Consider the following 23355-nt stretch of genomic DNA (forward strand, 5'->3'; position numbering starts at 1 on the left):
ATATTCTTTTTCTTGATATTTTAGCTCATATGTACTTATCTTACTTCCTACGATCTTTGGTGTTCCGAAGTTGCATAAGAGTACTGCAAACTCCTCCTATGCATCCAATAGTGGATGGGAGGAACTCTGTAACCTCGGGTTGTGCCAGATTTATAGATTTAGAATTGAAGAACTACCTAGTGGGAGAAAAATCTGTAAGGACTTGTGGGAGTTCTTGCCTGTCATTAATGGACTGGAATTTCATGCAAAGGATACAATGGTAGGCATTGATGATAAAGATATGTACACTGCTATTCCCCAAGATTTAGTGGTTCAGTGGATAATTTAATTTTTGTACGGTAAGGGAGTGGCCCATGAAAAACTTTATTTGTATGAAGTTTTATTTGAATTAGACCTCAGTAATAATTTTATTTATTTTGAGGGCAAATATTTTTACAGAAAAGTGGTATGGCAATGGGCTCACCATGTGGGGCAATTTTTGCCAATATGGCGATGGCCTATTGGGAACACACTTTTGTACTGGCAAGTGAATATAAAACAAATCTGACATCATATACTAGGTATCTGGATGACATCTGCATCATCTGGGATGGTACAGAGGGAGAATTACAGCATTTTATGGACAACATTATCAGTATGACTGATTTTTTAAGGTTCAGTCATATGTCTAGTAGGGATGAATTAGCATATCTAGCTGTATTTTTGAGGAAAGATATGGTGAATAATAGATATGTCTCCAATATTTACCATAAACCAACATATTCAAACTCTTTCTTGCATTACACAAGTTCTCATCCTCACCACAAAAAAACGATCAGTGGTAAAAGGCCAACTAGTTAGAGCATCTAGAATGGTGTCAGGGGATAAGGACTTTATTCACGAATGTGAATTATTGTGTGCAGTGTTTATAAGGAGAGGATACCCTTCAAATTTACTGCAAGAATTAATTTTAGAAGTGAGCAATAAAAGAAGGGATGTTACTTTTTGACTAATTTTGACTAACAATATGGTGGAGGTTAATAGTATGTATCCGGATACTAGTATGGATAGAGGACTTGAAACTGCAACTAGTATGCCTTGTACACTGGCTTTTATTACAACATAGTAGTGATTACAAATTTGTTAGATGGGTTTTAAACAAGAATTGGGATACCTTGTTAAGAGATATGAATGCCAGAAATATTTTGGCGGGTACCCCTGAAATTGTTTTCCATAAAAGAGTACATTTTAAAAAAATTTTGGAGTGGATAAACCTTGGTCACAAATCTGACAGTAACAAAATAATGGTTAAATGTGGTCGTTGTTCCTATTGTGCCAAAATCGAACTGGGAGAAAGCTTTATAGTCAATGGTATAAAATAGTACCCTAACAACAAATTCAGTTGTGAAGCTAAAAAAATATAGTCTATTTGGCAACTTGTAAAGATTGTCCCTGTTTCTACATAGGGAAAACTGAATGTAGATTCAGGGACAGGATATATGAACATGAATACTGCATTAGGAAATGCAAGGATACTAACGTACTAGCAAGGCATGTTATGGAATACCCTGATCATTCCTTTAATTATATGGCCATTGACAAGATAAGAACAAACCAAAGGGTTGGTCCAACTGGCCTGTATTTGGAGAAAAAAGAACTGTTATAGCAATTAAAACTGAATGCATGTACATGGCCAGGGTTAAATTTCTACTTACTGTTTTGCTAAGGTTAAAAGCACTTGAGAGGTAGGAAATGCACCTAACTTGATGAAATAAGGGAGATTGTTGGAATATTTGGAATACTCATTTTGATTATTATTTATTACGTATTAACATAATTAATTATTTAGTTACTTTAAGCATAGAGGAGCAAATATTCAAGGGTGTTTTTATATTATATTATGTTTTACTTTACTTTTTTACGTATATATAAAATTAGGTAACAAGATAACAGATATATTTTAGGCATTTATCATTTTTTGTGGGTGTTTTTTTAAGATGGACGTTGGGACATATCCTTTTAAAAGGAAGTTTGTAATCTATCTTATCTGAAGCCTGTGCATATTAGTTATTGTTTGTTATCTGCTTAGTTATTTTTTAGCATTTGCTTAATTGTTTGTTTGATTAAAACGTGAAAGTGATTGCTTAATTCTGTTGAAAGGACACTATTTAAAGCTACTGTGTTTTAGTAACTTTATCTGATGAACTCCAGTTGTACTGTTTGTTGGACGAAAGTGCTCATCCTTTGGTATATTAAAGCAATTTGTGTGTATCCCGCTAGTCTCCAGTCATTTTTTTTTTGTTTTTTTTTTTTTTTACAGTTGTTGGTCTCTTGGTTTTGTGATTTTTAGTTTGTTTCATATATACTTATACTATGGACATGTCTTAATATTCTGGCTTACATGTATCTATAATATTTCCAATTAACAGTGCTTTATCTGCGTTTGTATAATCACATCTCTGTGCTGTATATCACAAAAGTTTCTATTTCTGTGAAATTTCAGGTGCAAGTATTGTAAGTAAACCGACTTCACATTTAAAAACTACTGAATTACTGCATTCTTTGTCTGGGTGATGGCTGAAAAAGGTCTTTGGAGCAGCTAACCTACCCAGTTAACAAATGGTAAATAAATACATTTGAGGTGGGCATAGGACTCTGCCAAGGACAAGATTTGTCTCCCTTTCTGTTATCTTTATGGGCAAGGCATCAAAACAAAATCATGGCTAGGAGAGCTACAGTTTGAAGATGTTATGTTGTTTGCATGTTTGTTTTGATGTCCTCTTAGCCTAAAGTGACTTATTTCCAGCATTCAGTGGACTGACTTGCTACTTGGTGAAAAAGGGCTGGGATGAAAATCAGCACCTCAGGTCATAGTTTATAACTCTCTCTGAGAAAAGAGTGGATTGTGCTCACAGGAAAGAAGAGCAGCTACCTCAGGTTTAAGACCATCTATATGTTTTGGTTTTGTTCATGGATGAATTTGTAGGAGGTCGTCAGAGCAAGAGCAGTTAGTGGACTGGTCTAGTGTCATTTGTACTGCAGGTGCTATGCTGGGCTGTAGTGGACAAGCAAGAACAGTCACAGGACACAGCTGTGAATTCACTGGTCAATCTGTATGTAGTCATCACTTATAATCATAAAATTTGGGTACTGTCTGAAGGCATAAAACTGTGGACATAATTGGCAGAAATGAGGTTTCTTTATAGGATAGCAGGGATCAGTTTCTATGACTAAGTGAGACATGTGATAATCATGGAAAACTTGTGTACAGTCACAGCTCCTCCACCTTAAAAAGTTAGGTAAGATTACTTTGGGCACCTTATGTGGATGGTCACTGACTGCTTTTCACTGGATGTAGGCCAAGTACAGCCATCTTAGGGAGGTTCCTTCCAGTGGAAATGTACCAGGATACAGCACACTGGGAGGAGTTCCCAGAGCAGACTCAGGACATGTTTGTGGGATTATATCTCTAAGCTTGCCTGTGAATATCTGGGGATAACACAGAATGAAATGCAGACTGTTATTAGGAATAGTGAAGTCTGGTCTACCATTCTCAGTTTGCCACAACCTCCACTACTAGGTCAAATGATTTTGAGAATGGATGTATGGGAATTAAATCTGTTTAGTTTCATGTGCCAATTATTCCAATCAGTACAAATAAAAGAAAAATTTACATAAATAATTCAGACAAAACAGTGTTTTTGCTTCTCAGTTGACTAACTGTAATGTCCATGTGGAAAAAAGTGGTACAACAGTAAGCAACAAAGCAGTACCATGACTAAGGTGTGACAAAGGTGGTGGCTGCCCTTTGCACAAGTTGTTAGGGGGCTTGATCAGCATGTATGAGTACAGAACCAACATTAATTTACTAAAGAGAAGAATATTGTACCTTTAGAAAAGAAAGCAAAGTTGGTACCACATTTGCTTTTGTGAAGAACGCATTTGTTTTGGCTCCTCAAGTTTAAGATGAGGTGTGGTTGTCAAGGGAGCTAACCAGGGTACCAGATGAGCTGGCTACAGTTTTGTAACAAAGGTATATATTTAGTATCATTAGTTGTGGTTAGTTATGCTGAAAATGTGTTGATGTATTGACACACAGTATTATTCATTTACAACACTAACTCATTCCTAGCAGCATACATCTTAGTAACTGTCAAGTGTCAAAAAACAATGTATTCTACATTTTCATGTAAATTATATTGAATAAAATGCTGAAGGTCCAGAGTGTAGGATCATAGGAAGTTACTAGGCTATTGGCCCTTACAAGCTGAGCCAAGAATTCAGCCCATGTTCCGACAAGTCTGAACTCAATGCCTCTGTCCAGCAGGGACACAGGTGGAATCCCAGAGGTGTATTTTCTGTTCCCCATTCAGTTATCCAGGTTGCTCTTAAAAAGGGTTAATGAGGTACTCTTCTTGATGTGATCCTGGAGTTTATTCCACAGAAGGGGGAGTCTCTGGGACAGAAATCTGTCCCACCTACAAGTCCTACTGATGTTACTGACCAGGTTGACGTTGTGCATGTGGGTTACTCAAGTGGAGCTTGACTTGTGGATATGAAGCAGTCCCATCAAGGCAGGATCTGAGATTGCTTTGTATGCCAGACAGAGGTCCCCTCTGAGGAGTCTGTAGGAGACTGAGTAGAGGGACAGGATCTTTATCCTATCTGTGTAGGGTAGATGTTTCAGGCTCTGGATTCTCCTGATGAGGAACCTCTGTGGTCTCTCCAGCTACTGCATGTGCTTTGTGAGGTACATACCAAAAGGGGCACTGTAATCAACAATAGGTCTTATTATAGAAGAATACAGGGATGTTATGAGCACCTTGTCCCTGGAGGAGATACCCTTACTAATGAAGTGGACCATCTAGAAAGCTTTCCGTACAATGGAGGTAATATGTTGGTCAAAAGTCAGTTTGCTATCAACCTGAGTGCCCAAGTCCCTCATGACTGATTGCATGCTTAGGACCTTGTTATGTGATAATTTGTGGGGACAACACTCTCCCCAAAGGGGATGATGGTGCATTTTTTGGCATTCAGTTTGAGGCCATGTTTTGGCACCAGTCATATGTTTGGGTGAGGCCCTCTTGGAGGATATCCACATCACTAGGGGAATTGAGAGCAGCGCCCAGCTTGCAGTTATCTGCAAACTTGGTCAGCCATAGCCCACTGGTTTTGGCCTGCACCTCAGAAAGTATATCCCAAACAACAAAGTCCCCGAGTCCGATCCCTGGGGTACACCACGCTTTATGGGTCAACTGCTTGAGGTGGCTTCCCCTATTTTGACTAGGTGGGTTCTATCAATGACCCAGTTTGCTACCCATCTGGTAATATACGGATTGATGGCTAGTTGAGAGAGTTTATTTATTACACCCCAGTGCAGAACAGCGAAGGCTTTGGCCAGGTCAAGGTAGGCGGTGTGCACCATCTTCCCCATGTCCATGGCTTTGGTGACTGTCTCAAGGAAGTCGACCAAATTTAACAGGCATGACCTCCCTTTGACAAAGCCAAACTATGTGGGATCAAGTGTTTGGAGGTTGCCAATATCCTTGTTAATGAGGTCCATGATAATCCGCTCCATGGCCTTGCAGATCAGCCTAGGTAAGATGGATCTATAATTTCCTGGATCAGTGGATGCTCCACCTTAGTGCAAAGGGATGACATTGGCTGTCCTCCACTCAGCTGGGATGAAGCCAGTACTCAGGCTTTGGTTGAATAGGGTGCCTAATGGTGCTGCAAGTTCCTGTCTGAGTTCATGTAGGATGCAGCCTGGGATGTTATCTGGTCCCATAGAGGCTGCATTTTTTTTGCCTTTGAGAGGGCAGTGATGATTTACTCCCTAGAGATAAGGGGAGGGGGGCAGGTGCTGGGGGTGTTCTGATTTACTGATGGGGGGCAGAGGGTTAAGTTTTCACTGAACCTATCTGCCAGCAGGTTGGCTATATCTATGGTGTTTGTGTATGTGGTGTCCTTGACCACCAGTTCTGAGCAGATCTGGGAGCCTCCCTTGAGACTGCAGACATATGCAAAGAAAGCCTTGTGATTGTCTTTAGTAGATGTGGCCAGTTTGGACTTTGCTTTGAAGGATTTCACTAGTGCTCTTATTTGCTTGTTCAGATTATGGAGAGATGGTTTCCAATTAGGCACCTGCTCTTTCTTGGTCCTGGAGAGCAGTTTTTTCATTTTATTATACAGTGTATTTATTGCAGATGTCCACCAGACAGGTTTGCTCTTCCTTGAGGAGGATGATTTTGTCCAGTCAGGTACTCCTCATTCCATGCAGCTATACAAGTGCTCTTATAGTACTTTGATGTATGTTTGGACATATGTGCCAGTTCCTATGGAGGGGGAGGGGGCTGTGAAGCTGTTTATACCTTCCCTCAGGAGGTTGTATTCAAGAAGTATTTTTGTTTGATCCTATCTAGGGGGTGGCCGGGGGAGATGGTGACTTCAAAAGTGACCACTTTGCAGTTGGATCTTACCAAAGATGATGACACTGTAGGGATGCTGCAGTGGATACTCATGTTGGTTAATACAAAGTCCAAGATATTTTCACCTCTTGTGGGGGGTGTCAACCAGCTGGTCTAAGTCACTTGCATTAACGAAATCAAGGAATCTCTGGGCATTTGTGTTTGGCATGAGTACATCCAATTTATGGCTGGATAGTTAAACTTGCCCAGGATCAGGGTAAAGGGCTGAATCTTGATAGATTCAAAGAGGTCCAGAGAGGTGGAGTGGACATCTTGAGTCAAAGTTGGAGACCTGTAGCTATGATTTGAATAGAGGTCCTGTCAATAGTTAACTGCACCTGGAGTGTCTCCTGTGCGTCATACTGTTTGACCAGCCTGGAGGTGTGTGTCTCTTATATATATTGCAACTCCAACTTTTTTTGCTTTGCTGCCCACGGTTTGGAGTCTGAATGTATGATAGGATGAGAAAACTCGTACAGCTGGGGTGGTCTCCACAACTTTGAACCAGGTTTCTGTGACTGCACAAATATCAGCATCTTCCAGTGTTAAGAATGCTTGCAATAATTGCGGTTTAATGTTTAGACTCCTAGCATTTAGCAACATGACCTTTAATTTGCATTTTGATGAAATTTTCAGGTTGGTAGTTTTGACTTCATGGCATTGCCTAAAAAGGCACTATGTGGGAGGCAACAGCCTTTGCCAGGAACCAGAAACCCAAGGGAGACAGATGCAGGCCATCTTTGGCAAAGCACTGCAGTTTGTCAATCATGTATTCCCAGGCTGTCAGGTACTAGATCCCCTTGGAATGACTCCAAAAACTAAGCCAATTGTTAAAGTCAGTCATTTTCTGTTTGTATTGAGGCATCAGTCTGGGCGATGGTAGAATGCTGCTTAAAGCTAGGAACATACCCGACTGGGATACACATTCAGTGAGCTCCATCATGTCTCTCTTCATGTAGTCCAGGGAGGTTTGTCTCAAGTCGTTCATGCCAACATGGACTATGACAGTCATAACAGTACCTGCTGTTGAGAGACTTGAGTGCATGGGTTATAATGTCAGATCCTAGCACCTGTCAAACTAACTGTGACTTTCTCCTTATCTAGCCTGGTAAGGGGCACTTCTGTGCATCTCACAACGGAGTATCCTATGACTAATATTATGGGTTTCTGTTTAGGCCTTAGTGGCTGTGAGACACAGGTGTTTGAACTATGTGCGGGGTGGTGGACAGTGGAGTTCGCGTGCATTTTTGCCTTGGAGGTCTCTTTTGTTTGGGTATGTTTTACTTGAGGACATCCACATATGGGGTGTGTGTTGTGTAGGTGTGGTGTGTGTGTTGACAACCTTTTCAGTACCACATATACTGGTTTGTGAGGGAGATAGCATTGACTCTAGGTTCTTAATGTAATTGCATCTGCTGTGGCATTTAGTTTGATTTTCATTTGGATAACCTGTTCGGTCAAAGAAATTTTGTATTTAACTGACATTTCTCAGTTATTTTAAAGCAAAGACAAACAATTTGAATGAGTCAGCTTGTACTTTCACCAACATACTAATACAGTGATTTTATTCTGGCTTGCAATAGGCTGCAGAGTAGAAAACATAACATATAAATGGAGCTGATGAATAAAATGACACAGATTTTTGTGGTAGTTCCATGGCTTAGTGGGATAAGGCCCTATCACCTAGGTGACCTGTGTTCAGTTAATGTCATGTGTTTTAGGTACCAGGAGGGGGAGGATGGGAGTGAATGGCCACTGCCTCCTCACCCATCTTGGACAAGGCAAGTGTTTCAGATTGCTGCTTGACTGACACCTACTGGGAGTGTAGGTGTGTGTGCATACATAGCTGTATTGCCCATGGTGGCTCTGTGCTGCATCAGTGGGGCACTGTAATAGTAGGGGGTTGGCATGTGTACATGCCAACTTCCTACCATTAGAATGCAGTTGCATGCATGTTCCCTCTATAAGCAGCAACTAAGTTACAAGCTGCTGTTAGGGAGGGAACAGGGTGGGAAGAAATACTACTCCGTCATGGACATTTGGCCCCAACCACAAGACTTCCATCTCTCATGGGGTGGGGGATGAATAAGCTGACATGACTTGTTCTAAGCAAATAATTAATTCACTATAGAGCTCTTGTCTTGGTCAAGGAATGCATGGAATTGGCTCTCAGTCCTCTCAGATGAATAAGTGGGTAAACTGGATAGTGGGAGAAGTAAGCCCAAAATAACTATAGGACAGGCAAAAAGCCACTGGCCTTGTGGTGGCTGATATTCACATAGTAAATGATCCACATTCCTGACTGTAACAACAAGAATGTATTAGCCACATTAGAAACAAAACAATTCTTGAATTCAGTTAAATTCTTAAATTACCACAAATCCTCTCAAAACATAACTTGATAACAAGTGAATTCTTAAGCAGCATGCAAGACTTCAGGGAGTCATCACACAAATTATTTTTTAAGCAGCATTATATACCACATATCTTGACTTCTCAAGCCTCCAGTTATTCAGTTTAACAATCCAAATTTCCCAGTAACATGAAATGCTCAGAATCCTCCCTTTTACTACCATCATTTTAAACAGATAATAGACAACTATATCAAGCATTAGAAAACTTGACACCAACACAGCCTGTAAAAACACACTATATCCAAACTTCATAAATATGTCAGCAAAGAATATAGCAAAGCCACAATGTCACAGGTTATACTCTGATAACAGGAAGCATTTCCTATAGATGGAAATATGCACACATACTAGTAGTACCCAAAAATTAAAAATCTATCAACTGCCTCCGGCTACAGTCAAAGAGCCATAATATGGCTCCATAGTCAAATCATGGCAAAACTGATGCATTGTCAAGTGGTGGATTATATTTCCAAACAATCTCCTGTCAAAAAGCAACACTGCATTATGTACTGCTAATGACCATATATACAAGACCATGAAAAAGGGACAACTTACTATCCCTTTGTATTGACTTGATGTATGCCACCATCAGTCTTCCATTTCTACTTTGCGCACTCCATAATTTTGGCTTAGGTGACTCAGCTCTTATCTGGGTCTAGACATAGCAGTACAATAGAAACTTCACTCTCCAACCGGGGCCCCTCAGACAGTGGCAAACTTATAAATGGAGTATCTCAAGGGACAATATTTGGCCCCCCCTTCTTTGTTTTCATAAATAACCTTCCGTAATGCCTACCTAAACTGACTTCAGCATAATATGGAACTGGTCAAAAAACATTGACCTTGTTGATAACTGGGGCAAAACTGTAATGCTATCAGGCACTCGTAAAACAAAAAATCAAAACAATGCCATTATACTTAAAAGAACTTGAAGGAGCACCCTTTCCTACTGCTAACTAGCAGTGGTATCTAGCTATAACTTTACACCAACAACTAACATTTAGTACACATACCAAAAACATCACAGCGCAAGTACTCACCGAATTACAAATAATCTACAAATAATCCAACCTCTTTCCACTTGAAGTCTGTAAAGCTATTTCTATCCAGATGTTAATGTCCTAAACTGAATATGGTCAATCATTCTTCAGACTTCATTCAGCCCACAATACTAACACATTACAGATTGTTGTTAATGGGTTTGCCATTTTATATTCCTTGCAAAATCCCAGGAATACTGCTGTACATTCCTTTCAAAGATAAATCTACCCTACAACAGAACTGCTTAATATTTAGACCTGGTCACCACAGATACTCTCTACCCCTGGCCTGCAAACTTCAACACAAAGGAATAAATTACCCCTGCAGTCTAACACTGGTGGCACCATCATCCTAAGTAGACCATCCTTCAAAGAGGCCATAGTGAAAAATCATTAGTCACAGATAGAATCAGCCTCTTGGTACACCTTCCCACAATACTGAAGAAAGATCAGTACTGACAAAAATAATTAAAAAAAACTTTTTAAGCACCTTGCAGACCGCTATAAATACATCTACTTTGACAACAGTAAAGGCATCTACACAAAGCAACTCTTCAACAAAGAATAAGGTTATCCTAGTATCACAGCATGATCTAATGAAGAATACTTCCTGTACACATGTACTTATTGTATCACACAGAAGTATATAGCTCCAGACAAAGACATCACACTTACTGGATCATAGCTTGAATTTAAATGATACAGACTCATTCTGCAGGCTACAAGATGTGTAAATATTGGGCAGGCATTGAATATTACAACTCCAAAAAATCATCCATATTTGTACTGCATACTCTGCTGCACATGGGTAGCCTGTCACATCTGTAAGCTGTGCAATGTCTATACCAGAATTTGTTTGGTAATGCTAGTAGCTACCAATCTGCTCAGGACCATGGATGACAAGGGTCTTTGGATTAGCCTACCGAACCAATTCTAGATCTTTTGTATATCAGTAAATCATGAGTTTCTAAGGTAATCTAATGAGCCCCACAGATGACTTCATGGGGAATATTTAAAAATTCAGTAAATGCTACACCTCTTACACTTTCTCTGCTAGCAGTATGGAGAAAGAGAAAGAGGACAACTGAATTTCTTCCAGCTAGTGTTGCTTGATCTACAACGAGCACACCAAGTGGCTTGTTTAATCAGCGTGTACACTTTTCAATGCTAATATCATTTCATTGTGTAATAACATATAGCAAAATTTTATTTATTTTTTATTGACATTCGATTACTGGGAAAGTCCAACTGGGTTGGTGCCCATTTTCAGTGGAGGCCCGGGGAGAAAAGCTTCAAAGTATAAAAAAATTAATAATAATTTTATAATCTTCAAAATTAATATAAAAACATCTACAGTTTAAAAAATCATATTAAATAAAACAATGTGAAAACATTGGTTAAATATAACTTGTATGGCAATGATTTAATATGTAGAAACAATTTAGCCAGATTACAGAGAAATTAAATTAATAAAATACAAACAAGAATGAAGTTCTTATGAAGCAAGAAAGAAATAGATATGGGGCATATTTAAAATAAGTCAGTGGACAGAAATTGATTTAAGTAAGGAAGTGAATGAAGAAGGAAGCTTAAGGAAGTGTAAGGTATAAATAGCCGCTTGTTCATAGTTATGGATATACAGTAGTTCATCCTGGGGTTGAGCTAGAACAGAGACAGATTTTGGCTAGGAAGACTTTCAGAATGGTTTTAAAAGACTACAGGGAGAGTACTGACCAGATGGATATAGATAAGTAGTCCAAAGCTATAGCGATACAGTAAGAGTACAGACCATGCACAGATTTCATAGGTTTGTAGACAGAGCAGAGTTTTTTTGGTCACTGGATAGTAATGACCAATCAGGAACACAGTTCTGTAGAATTGTATTTAGTGCTGGACAAGCAGATGTTTGCTGGGTGATTTTATAGGTGGGGTAGTTCTAACCGATTTAGGGTTTTTACAGTGGTGGGATCTGAAAGGGGAATTTAATGTAAATGTAGTTGCTTTATTCAGCCTTGATATCTGTGATACCTGGAGTTTAAGTAAGGATGGGAGTGCTATAAAGTAGTGAGAGGAAGGGAGGTAAGTAGTGGCAAGTGTATTGTTACTTGCATCGTTGAGAAAGTTTTTGGCTCTGTAAAGCATCCTTAGTTTTTGAGAGCTTTTTATGCAATTTTGTACATAAAGGTCAAATTTAAGATCACCATCCACTATCAACCCTAATAATTTTTTATGAGAAGAGACTTTAATGGTCATATTATTAAGAGACAGGGTTTTAAACTTTGTTTTTCATGAGAAGGATTTGGTAGAAAAAATAATTTGACTTTTTTGGGGGGAGGTTAAGCACAAGTTGTGAGCTACAAAGCCATGTTTCAGTGTCTGCTAAAGCTTCCCGAGTAAATTTTTGGAGATCTGACAGGTTGTCAGATGTGAAAAGGAGCATGGAGTAACCTATGCATTGTATTAGGGAGGTCTCTTGTATGAATGTGCTGTGGTTCATAATGAGAATGTTAAAGAGGAGGGATCAAAGATAGAACGTTGTGGTACACTGGTGGTGACTGGGAGATGAGGAGCGAGGGTGGAGTGCCATTTTACTGATTGAAAACTATTGGAAAGGGAGCTTTTGACCCATAAAAGAGTGGGCTGAGATGGACCTAGTGAGTACATCTGAAGTAGAAGTTTGCTGTGACAAACTGTGCGAAAGCTTTATACAAGTCTAGAAATAAGGTGGAGACTAGTTTGCCACTATCTCTAGCTTTAGTAACATAAAGTATATCTAAAGATTAGAAGGGGAGTGTTAGTACTACTGGAGGGACAGAAGACATGTTGTGTGGGGGGTAAGAGTTATTTCTGCAGGAGACATTTTAGCACTTGTTTTTGAATACTTTTTCAAGAATTTTGGAGGAGAGATACAGTTGCTACAGGTCTGAAGTTAGTAATACCTTCTTTTATAGAGGGATGTGTTATTTTCTTTCAGAAAGAAGGAATGCAGGATTCCTGGACTGACTTATTTATAAGGACTGAAATAGGACAGACATTGCTGTTGGCTACTATCTTAAGGTACTTGCTTGGAAGTTCATCAGCTGAAGTACAGCATGGTTTGAGTTCAGGAGTTATTTTATATAAGATGTGGGCACAAGTTTGTAGGTGAAAATAGATGTGGTGATATGTGACTGTTGGGCAGGGTTGGGATTAGATGCTGGGGAATGCTTGGTTAGGGATGCTATACCTTCTATGACATAAGAGTTGAATTCTATTGCAGTTTCGAGTGGTGAGTTATTGGGAGAAGGGTTAGGATTGAATTTTTGGCTGGGATGTAATAGGTCTTTGATGGCTTACTAGAATTGTTTAGGGTTCCGTTTACTATTGCTCTGAAAGTTATTATAGTATATTTTTGTCTTCATTTGTGTGCTTTTTAGTATGGTTGTGGAACATTTTGAAGTTTGAGATGTTGTGGTGTTTTATATTTTAGCCATTCTTTCCACACTTTTTCTCTGTCCTGCATTAGCATTCTACTCTATCTGGGTAGCTAAACTGCATTATTTGTTTTTAGTCTCTTCCTTTTAGGGGGTGTACAAGGCTATTTAGGAAAGTTGTATTGAATTAATGTACAGCATTATCTAAGGGGAGAATTTTTTAGGATGTTCCAGTTAATAGATAATAGTGCAGTAATGAATAATTTCTGTGTTAAACTTGGGCAGGTTACATTTTGTTTTATAAGCATACTCTTTAACTGGATGTGCGAGATGCCCTTGTGTATAAATCGGCAACAGCAAATGATTGCTGAGAGTCTGACATTGTACCTGTGGTGGTAAATACTAGAATCCAGTCGAATAAGGAAACTGGTATCTTGCTATAATGTGTGGGGCCATTAAGGAGTTGTGCAAAACGGGTCTATATTACATAGACGAAAAATCAAAATCTCGAACGCTCGGATGAGCAAAAATGCAGGTAATCGAAATCGCTATTGTGGGGGGCTGCACCCCCCACCCCCCAAAAATATATTCCAACTCAGAGATCGCACTACAGTGAGGAAAGGGCAAATTTTCCAATCTTCACTGTACTGCGATCTCATAATATTGATTTCAATTACCTGTGTTTTCACTCATCCAAGCATTCGAGACTTTGATTTTTCGTCGTTCTGATAGGAACCCTAGAAAACCACACAAATTCATTCTAGATGCAGGAGAGTTGGATGTTATATATAATTGATAACTGACATCACTTAGTATTTTTTCTTGTGGAACTGTTATGGATATCCAATGCAGAATATCTTCTAGTGTAACTGTATTGTCACAAGGAGGATGTAAACAACAGTAGTATATATTTGTTTATTTACAGGAAAGTAATAAGAAGCTCTGCTGAATTGCATTGTGGTATCAGTTTGCTGAAGAGGGAAATGTGGTATTTTTTGTGACATATTAAAGTAATACCACTGCCTTTCCTCTTTATACAGTCATTGACGATGATATAGCAAGAGGGTGTAATTTTGGAATTGTTTAGGTTGGGATTAAGCCAAGTTTCAGTTATAGCAAGACTATCAGAAACATGTGGAATAATCCATGAATGTAGTTCAGTAGTTCTTATACTTCTAATACTTGTGGTGGCAAAAGTGAGATTAACAGGGTTGGTCATTGTGGGGCTAGAGTAGTGTGTGGAAGAGAATTGTCGATGTTGGTTGTGATAGGTGGGGTCAGTATTAGGGTGAATGTCTCCTAGTAGGATTTTAGTATATTGGGATATTATTGAATGTTTTTTGTAGAGTAATATTCCACTTAATTTTATTTTGCTTCGAGTTAAAATGGTGTTAATCAGTCTATATTTTGGGTAAAAGTGAAGGGTGTCATTAAACAGGTTTGGTGCAATGTGTAGAGTTCCAGGAGGAAGTATGGATAGGTGGTTTGGACAGAGTTAGAGAGATGTTGAGAGCTATTACTGAGTCATGGTAGGATGACAGATGGCTCAGTAGTAGGAGAAGAATAGAGGATAAGATAAGGAGTAGCATGATCAGGTAAAAGGAACTGTACCTTATTCATGGCAGGTAGTGGGAGGAAGGAATCGAAAAAGAAGGAAGTTACAGGCCTTTAGGATATTCAGTGGTGGTGCAGCCTGAAAGGTTGTAGAAGGTAGGAAGGATTTTCTTTTTAAGAAAGAGAATTATGTTGTCCTGGTAACATCTCATCTTTCTGAAATATGGGAAATAGAAGGATTGAAAGGATAGTAGTTAAGATACTAAGTAGTGAGAGTTTATTTAGGAAAAGCAGAAAATGAAATGCAAAGTAATAGACGGGTACTGATGAGGAGGGGCTCTGAATATGAATGGATGTACTACAAAGCAGTACAGGAGGTAGAAAGGTCATTGGGATTGATAGCAAATGTTAAGCAGAAGTTGAGAAATAGGAAAATACAAAAAGGAGTATTTGTATGTACAATAAGGAGCATTTGTATGATAGTAGTAAGATTGTCTGGGGAGAGATTGGGAACAGGTGTCACAGGTGAAATGTGCAAGTGAGAAGAATAATGGTAGAGTAAGATGGCAAAGGAGGGAATTTATGGTAGGGCAGGGGTGCAGTGGGCTTCACACCCCCAGGTCAGTTATTATAGACAGCAATTAGTTTATAGCCACTACAAAGCAATTAACAATGGAGGCACAAAGTAGAACCAGTTTGCTTTCATTTACTGAATGCAGAAATCAGAAAGGTATGGAGCCTAACTGGCATATACAGTGTAATTTATTAGTCAAAAGAAGGGACAGTGGCCAAATTAGCAAATGATCCTTAGAGTGCAAGGATGTTTTGGGGAGGGGGGCTATCACAGTCGCTTTCCAGCACAGTCCAGACATGTACTTGTCTAGTTGAAGTTAATACACAGCAAGGCTCATGTTAAACTTGCTTACACTGCACAATGACAAAGCTCTCAGTGAAAACTTTCAGGATCTGGGCCTTGTGTCAGTGCTCCTGTAATACTGGGGTAAAGAATGTGGGCCTTATTCTTATGAAATAAACTAAAACATAAGAATTCCTAAGATAACCTAAACTATAAAAATACATCCAAGACTATAGGACACATTACCTCAAAGCTAAACTACAAAGCCACCCATTTCATAAGAAACCTACTCAAATTACTTATCCAGTACAAACTAGGCATTTAATGCAGTCTACTGAAAACTATGGGGAACCACTAGTATGATACACACACACACACACACACACACACACACACACACACACACAAATATACTGGCCAGGAAAACGTATAAAAAAACTAATGCGACTAACATGGGATAGCATTTGTGAAAAGCCCATAACCTCTGAGATACTTACCTTTCCTAGAGAAAGAGACTTTTGTGACAAGAGTGGGGAGTCTTGGGCAATCATAAACAGAAGGAGCTGTGGCATTCCAAGACTACCTGCAAATTTATTCCAGAAATGTCATGAGCCTAACAGTGGTTACTCAAGTAGTGTGAGGGACCAGAGATCTGTAAGACAACCTGACAAACTGAAGGAAAAGCACTGCAGATTGTCAGAAACAAATGCATTTTCAATTGAACTATAAGCAAGCAGCAACTAAAAGAATATACTACTTTTGTTAAAGTCAGAAGTGAAGTTCAAACCTATGCTTCCTTATGTAGAAGGTAAATAACTTCCTTAATCAAGCAGAAATAAGGAAATAGGAGATAATTGTGTAACATTCCCCCAGATTTTTATCAGTTACCTCTTATGGCCTAACTACAAACTGGGTTAACTCTGTGAATTCCTAAAAAATATACAGCAACTCACATAACACATCCTCTCCATACCTCCATCAATAATTAACTTCAGGATATATTTGAGCTAGCCTAAATGTAAGCCATGTAAGCCATCTTGATTCTGTGGAGTTTAGGGGAAATTGCAAAAGTTTTAACCATTCTTCCTGTGGTATCGGACAATTTTAAGGTTCTTTCCCACCCGCGTCTATACTTACTTGTATTAGAGTACCTGCTTACCACCAACTGACAACAACCTATTTACTTATCTAACCTTTAAAATTCAGTTCATTATATCCAATATCCAAAAGCTGTAGTTTAGCAGCATGACTATTACTTGACTGGGATCTCCTGAAGTTTAATTGATCTGTACATCTTTTCCAGATCAATACACCACAAAACCCATTGTGTACATTTACCAGTTTTAAGATTAATTTGTTCAAAGGATTAGAACTCATGGTTCTGCAACAGTTACTTCTAAAACATCAGGCTTTTCTGTGGCTTTAACTGCTTCATTATATACCAATGAGATACACTTCATTTGCTTATCTGGGGGAATAGTAGCTGTTCCAACTCCCAATTCACTATCCCTAATGGATGAAAACAAGACTAGATTGTACAAATAAGTATCACTGTAAAATCCAAATGCAAGCCCCTTAGACCAATCTGACTGCCAAAAATTCCGTCTCATATGCCCAACTGCATTTCACATGTAAAAATTATTTTATTAATTGTTTCAATCTTTTTATGAGTGAGCACTGAAAAGTTGCTCAGTAGGTTGCCTTCAACATAGTCCACATAGTTTGGTACTCCTACCAGCTTTCTATTGGCAGATTAAACATTACTCAGCATTATTTTTTTCCTTCCCATTAAAAAGTCTGTAGAGGATGTTTTTAAATGTTAAGTAAAGTGAACTGGACAGTGTATTGGAATACCTGCTACAGCATAAAGAATCAATGGAAGGACATACCAGAACAGTGGTCAAATCCTTTGTAGGAAATCAAATATTAATGGTTTCCACTTTTCCAAGTAAATCTTATCTTGCTCAAAATCTTAAGGTATGAGAGCTCTAATCATTCCCTTAAGGAGACCCCAGGTTTTATTCCCAAGTAAATAATATCACCCCACTTTTCCACGATTTTTCAGGAAGTTAGAAGAGATGCATTAAGAAACTCAGTCCTTGTCTTGTTCATATTTAGTTCATGTCCAGAAAATTTTGTGTCCACTTCCTTTAGTACAATTTCTACATCCTTTTCTAGGTTTGCAGAGTATCCCATCACACTGTCAGCATAAGGATAGTTTGCAATGAAAGTGACCCTTCCTGCATCCAGAAAAGGAAGACAGACAGTCTCTATGATTCCATCACAGGCTCCATATAAATTTCAAAAAGAAGAGTGACTAGGGAGCAGCCCTGATGAGTGCCTCTCAACTCAGACCAGTTGTAACAGTCTAGTATCCAGTTTAAATCTAGAGGAAGAGCCTTCAAACAGAGAAAGTAACAAACCAAGGAAATGAGACGTGAACCCCTGATGTTCCATTATGTGAAACATATAATGTTAACTAACAAGTAGCAAGTGCTTTCCTGGCATAAAATGTAATAGTGCTTGGCTATTTCCATTCCTGTTTATTTCATGGCTCTGTTTTAATGGGAGTTATCTGATGTACCCCTCCATTTAAATAAATCTGATCGAGATGGACAAGTGCAGGATGAAGGGTAATAGCAACAGATGTAAACAATTTGTAGTCATGGCTGATTATTGATATTGGGGATTCCTGTCAACTAGTCAAAGGTATTTTCAAATTAAAAAAAATGAAAACTATTCATTGAAACCACATTCAAACAACTCATTTTTTTTTGTGGGGACAAGCCCCCTGTGCCACCCATGTAGGTATATACCAAACTCCAAGGTAGCATAACAGTGGAGAAAGAAGCAAACTCCACTAACATTAAAACAGTTTTCACAAACAGCACTCATTCTTTTTATATTTGCCAGTTTATGTTTGGTCACATGACATGCCCCTGATATTGCTTGATATGACTCAGGAAGAGTCAGGTTCTTGCCTGGGTTAGGTACAACTACCATCAATGCTTCTTTCCATGAAGGGGGAGCTCCTCCTTAGTTTTAAAGCATTGTTCTGAACCAGCAACAAAGCATAACTAAGGAGGAGACCCTGCATGTACATTTTTAAAGGAATACCATCTTGAGGTGTAGTTTTACCCTTGTCCATCTCCCTCAGTACAGCTGTCAACCTGGGCTTGGTGATCTCCACCATCAGAGAAAAAGACAACTCATGAAAACTTGATCAGTCTCAGTCCTACCAAACAGGACTACATTTAGGTAAACTCTGCTCCCTTCGCATCTTCATCACTATATAAAGATGATTAACAGTCATGGAATACTTGCAAAACTCCAGCTGGGTCGGTTATTAACTTACTTAAGTTTCCTTTCCCACATTTTGACCACAATCTTTTCTGTCTGTTGCTGTCAATCTAATAACAAGGAGTTTTTAGTTCTTAATGAGGATTTGTAACTGGTCTACTTTAAAAGTTACTTACCTTCTTCCACCTTATAATCTAGTAATTTTTCAATACCCTCCTCACAACCAAACATGTAAGTATCATCTAACCATTCTCTTTTGTTCACTGCAATTCTACAAGCTTCTTCAGCATAGCATACAGGGAGCGATTTGTTGCTTTAATCTTATGAATAAAGAATTTTTTTTAGCACTGTGACTAGCAAACCCTTAAAGTGATTCTGTTTTATATGAACACCCGCCAGTGGTACTAAATGCTTGTGTATTACTGCAGGTAAGGATGCTAAGAATCTCACCCTAAATTCCTCCCCTTTGGACAGCAAAGTGTTAGTTCACCCAGGGGGCTTGTTTGGATGACTAAGCGCAAAATACTAGACTGACTATGATCCAATAAAAGCCCTGACAAGTAGATAAGCCTCATTTAAAATAAACATAGGTTTCTTAAGAGTGAATTATCTTATCTAGTCTAGTGATTCAGCCATGAGAAAGAGAGCGGTTATGTGTACTCCCTGCTTACCTTATTCAAAAGCCTGTAAACTTCAAACACCCAGGGTATGTATCAGCTTATACAGCACCTTACCTTTGTTCAAAAGATGGCTTCTTGGACCAACAGTCATCTTATCTGCTGACAATACCATGTTCCAGTCATATATTCATAGACTTAAACCCCTTTGCATAGCTGTAGATTTCCTAGTTAATTGTACGTTCTCTGAAACTTTGGTACTTGAGGGATAGAAACATTTACTAGTGTTGCTAAATAGCTGTCCAGTCTGCCCTTACATAGCACAAGCCTACCTTGGTGATCTTTATGCTCATCAATCAAATCAAAAAGACATCCCTTTCTTAGTAAAATGATTATTCCTTGTTTCCTACTTCCAGGATATGAGGAGAAGTCAAGCATGCTATAGACTGAAGTTACTAGCTGCCCATGCTCCCTCATCTTCTGATAAAGAAGTTTCTTGCAACATTAAAATATCAGGGTGAAACTTGGTGAGAAAAATAGAGACGCTTGATTCTTTAATAGGGCAAACTGGGTCACTGATTTTCTGTGAAATTTATTTCATATTCTACTGTAGTATACAGGTAACTTATAAACAATCTAGAACAAATATAAATATTAACCAAACAAGGCAGTAATACCAAGCATAACAACCCACAATTAGACTCATTCTCTCTCCTTCCATGTTGTAATAAAAAACTCAATGCATACTGGCTCTAAACAATAGCCAGTCAAAATAATAGTAATTCTGATTAATCAGTAGAAGTTTGGTTTTACAGATTCTGAGTGCCTCTGCTAAGTTCAAGTGTGAATTCCTGGTGCACAAGGATGACCTTTGTAAGGCAGTTGCCTCCAGGTTCAAACTGCAATACAGACCTAATTTCACAATTTATTTTAATTTAAATATTTTTTTTTTTTACTTTTATTTTTTTCTTTATTTTACTTTGACACTTGTTACCAGGACAGTCCAGCTGAGCAAGTGTCCCAGGGAGTAAAGCTCCACAGGGAAGCAATATTTTTACAGAGTGAAAGATCCCATAGTAACACAGCGTTTATATCACGTTATCGAAAGATGAAAATAGTGAACGCTATTTCATAAAACCTAAAATATCTAAACCACATATCAAACATTCAGAACAGCAAATTTTTTCCTTGTGAAAAAATTTGCTATTCCGATACACATACACACAACACAAGCACACCTAAAAAACATCAATACACACACACATACACTTATAATCCTACAACTAACCCTACACTAAACTATACATGCACTATCATCTATCCACTTACCTTAACCCAAACCCTAAGCCTAAGGTCTATCACTATCAGACACTCACCTAACCCGCGCCCTAACTCACTTAACCCGCCCCTAAACCTAATTCACCTAACCCACGCCCTAACTCACCTAACCCGCGCCCTAACCCACCTAACCTGTGCCTTAATCCCAACAACCACATAATCGCACACTTACCTGAACCCGACCCATAAATCTCCACCACAGCGCTGAAAATAGTGAAGCCACAGAACCGGCCAACCAAATTCTTTCCCTAGGAAAGAATTTGGTGTTCTGCAGCTTCGCTATTTTTTAGCGTTCGATTAAAACGGGTCGATATTAGAACATTCGAAGTTTTAAAACTTCTATGTTCTGATATAGACCCATAACACACTGGCACAGGGACAATGTGTTTGCAGTTTTAACAACCTTGGTAGTAGTAGTAATGTCATGAGTGCTAGATAGCCAACAAAAGGAGGGAGGGAGGAAATTATCTGTCTTACCACTTTGTTCCCTTCGTTAGGCATGTGTTAGATCCTTATGCTACAGTATTCGATCTTGTGGAGTCAAAGAAACTACATTGGAGTGCTGGATAAGTACAAAGACACATACCTTATGATGCATACAATCCACTTCTGAGGAGACGGCATACATTTTTTAGTCTAAGAAAATATCCCCAGACTTACCATAAGATGGACCTAAGAAAATACCTCCAGACTTACCATAAGATGGACCTACTCCTCTACACCCACAAGGGCCTCTCCACTGAGGCTAGTACTGACAGCCAAGGTGACAGGCTGGTCAGAGCAGTGATGCCAGCTTCTCATCTAGGCTGAAGTTAAGGAACTGACCAGGGTTTGTACTTTCTTTCACCTTCATCAACAGGCTCTTCATCTCTTCAACACTGTTACCCATATCTGATGTTAATTTTTCTCCCACCAATTGTCATTCCAGTATCTGATTTGCTTAACTCAGCATTGTGCATATATTTAGCATATACACTGAAAAAATGGGTCTACTTCATATGACCTAAATTTCATTTGACTGAAATTCATTTGACTGAGACCAAAACACTGAAAGTTCAAAATAGTGAAAACTCATTTAACAAACTCATAACACTGACGCATCAAAGTAAAAGGTATATGCCCTTTTCCCCACTGTAGTGCGATCCTGGAGTTAGTATATATATATATATATATATATATATATATATATATATAGATATATATATACTTTATACATTTTAAACCATACACATGGATATTTATAATTGCAATGAATAACTCTTTGCAGAAAACAATATTTACCTAAACTATGTGGGGGGGCTTCACCCCCCACCCCCAACAATATATACTAACTCCTGGATTGCACTACAGTGGGGAAAAGGGCATATACCTTTTACTTTAATGTGTCAGTGTTATGAGTTTGTCAAATGAGATTTCAGTCTTTTGAACTTTCAGTGTTTTGGTCTCAGTCAAATGAAATTTAGGTCATATGAAGTAGACCCGAAAAAACAGGGTGATGATATACAGCCTTGTCTTACTCCTTTCCCAGTTTTTTTTCACTTATCAGTTCTTCCATATTCTGCACTAACTTTTGCTTTTTGCTCTGCATACATGTTCCTCATGAAGCAGATAAGGAAATTATATATCTTTATTTCTCTCAACATTATCCAGTGCTTGTTATGGTCCATACAGCCAAAGCTTTTAAGGCAGTCAATAAAGCAGAAGTAAATATTTTTTTTTCTAAAACACTGCTTTTTCTATTATCCACTGGATGTTGGTAATGACCTTTACTTGGTTCCCAAGAGTGAAACAGTTTTTACTCGCGCTGTTATTAAATGCAGCTATTATTTAACAATAGTTGTCATCAGCCTATGATCAATGGCTTGTGTTGAGCTGTGGACAAAGAATGCCCTTTAACAATCTACTGATGAAAATGAAGCCCGAATCACAAAATAAAAAATGGACTGCAGCAATACAATAAGCTGGTGATGGTGAAGACATGAGGATTACAAGGGCCAGATTTTTAGCATTTTGACAGCATCTGATCTCGTTCATTGCCTAGTTTCCTTCAGCATGAAAAGGTAAAAGTCATTAGTCTCCTGTACCACTTTTGTAACATACTATGCAATCTCTTATTCCATGTTAATCATCTAATATGAACAGCACTTGGAAAATACACTGCTATTAATAACTGACTTGTTTAGTCAGGTGTACATATTTATTACTGTGGTCAAAACAAACATTTCATTCAACATTAAAAAAGAAAAAAGCAATAAAGGAAAACAGGATTTACTTAAAATGCACATCGTCAGAACTCTGAGGTGCTAACCACTGCACTTCGACCTTCTGTTTTACCGAATTAGAAGTATGACTCGCAGCACCACCCTTAAAAGGAAAA

General features: G+C 38.5%; 1 protein-coding gene across 3 annotated transcripts in view; it reads right to left on the minus strand.

Moving 5' to 3' along the window:
- Nucleotides 1-23355, minus strand: part of LOC122813345 (putative ferric-chelate reductase 1) — a 659529-nt gene that overhangs the window by 610236 nt on the left and 25938 nt on the right. For all 3 annotated transcript variants that reach the window (XM_044085610.1, XM_044085611.1, XM_044085609.1), the window contains exon 3: nt 23251-23342. In XM_044085610.1, the coding sequence (XP_043941545.1) occupies nt 23251-23342 (92 nt within the window). The remainder of the gene's footprint in view (nt 1-23250; nt 23343-23355) is intronic.

Source organism: Protopterus annectens, chromosome 10.part0, assembly GCF_019279795.1.
Source record: "Protopterus annectens isolate FY-2018-M chromosome 10.part0, PAN1.0, whole genome shotgun sequence".
NCBI classification, from domain to species: domain Eukaryota; kingdom Metazoa; phylum Chordata; order Ceratodontiformes; family Protopteridae; genus Protopterus; species Protopterus annectens.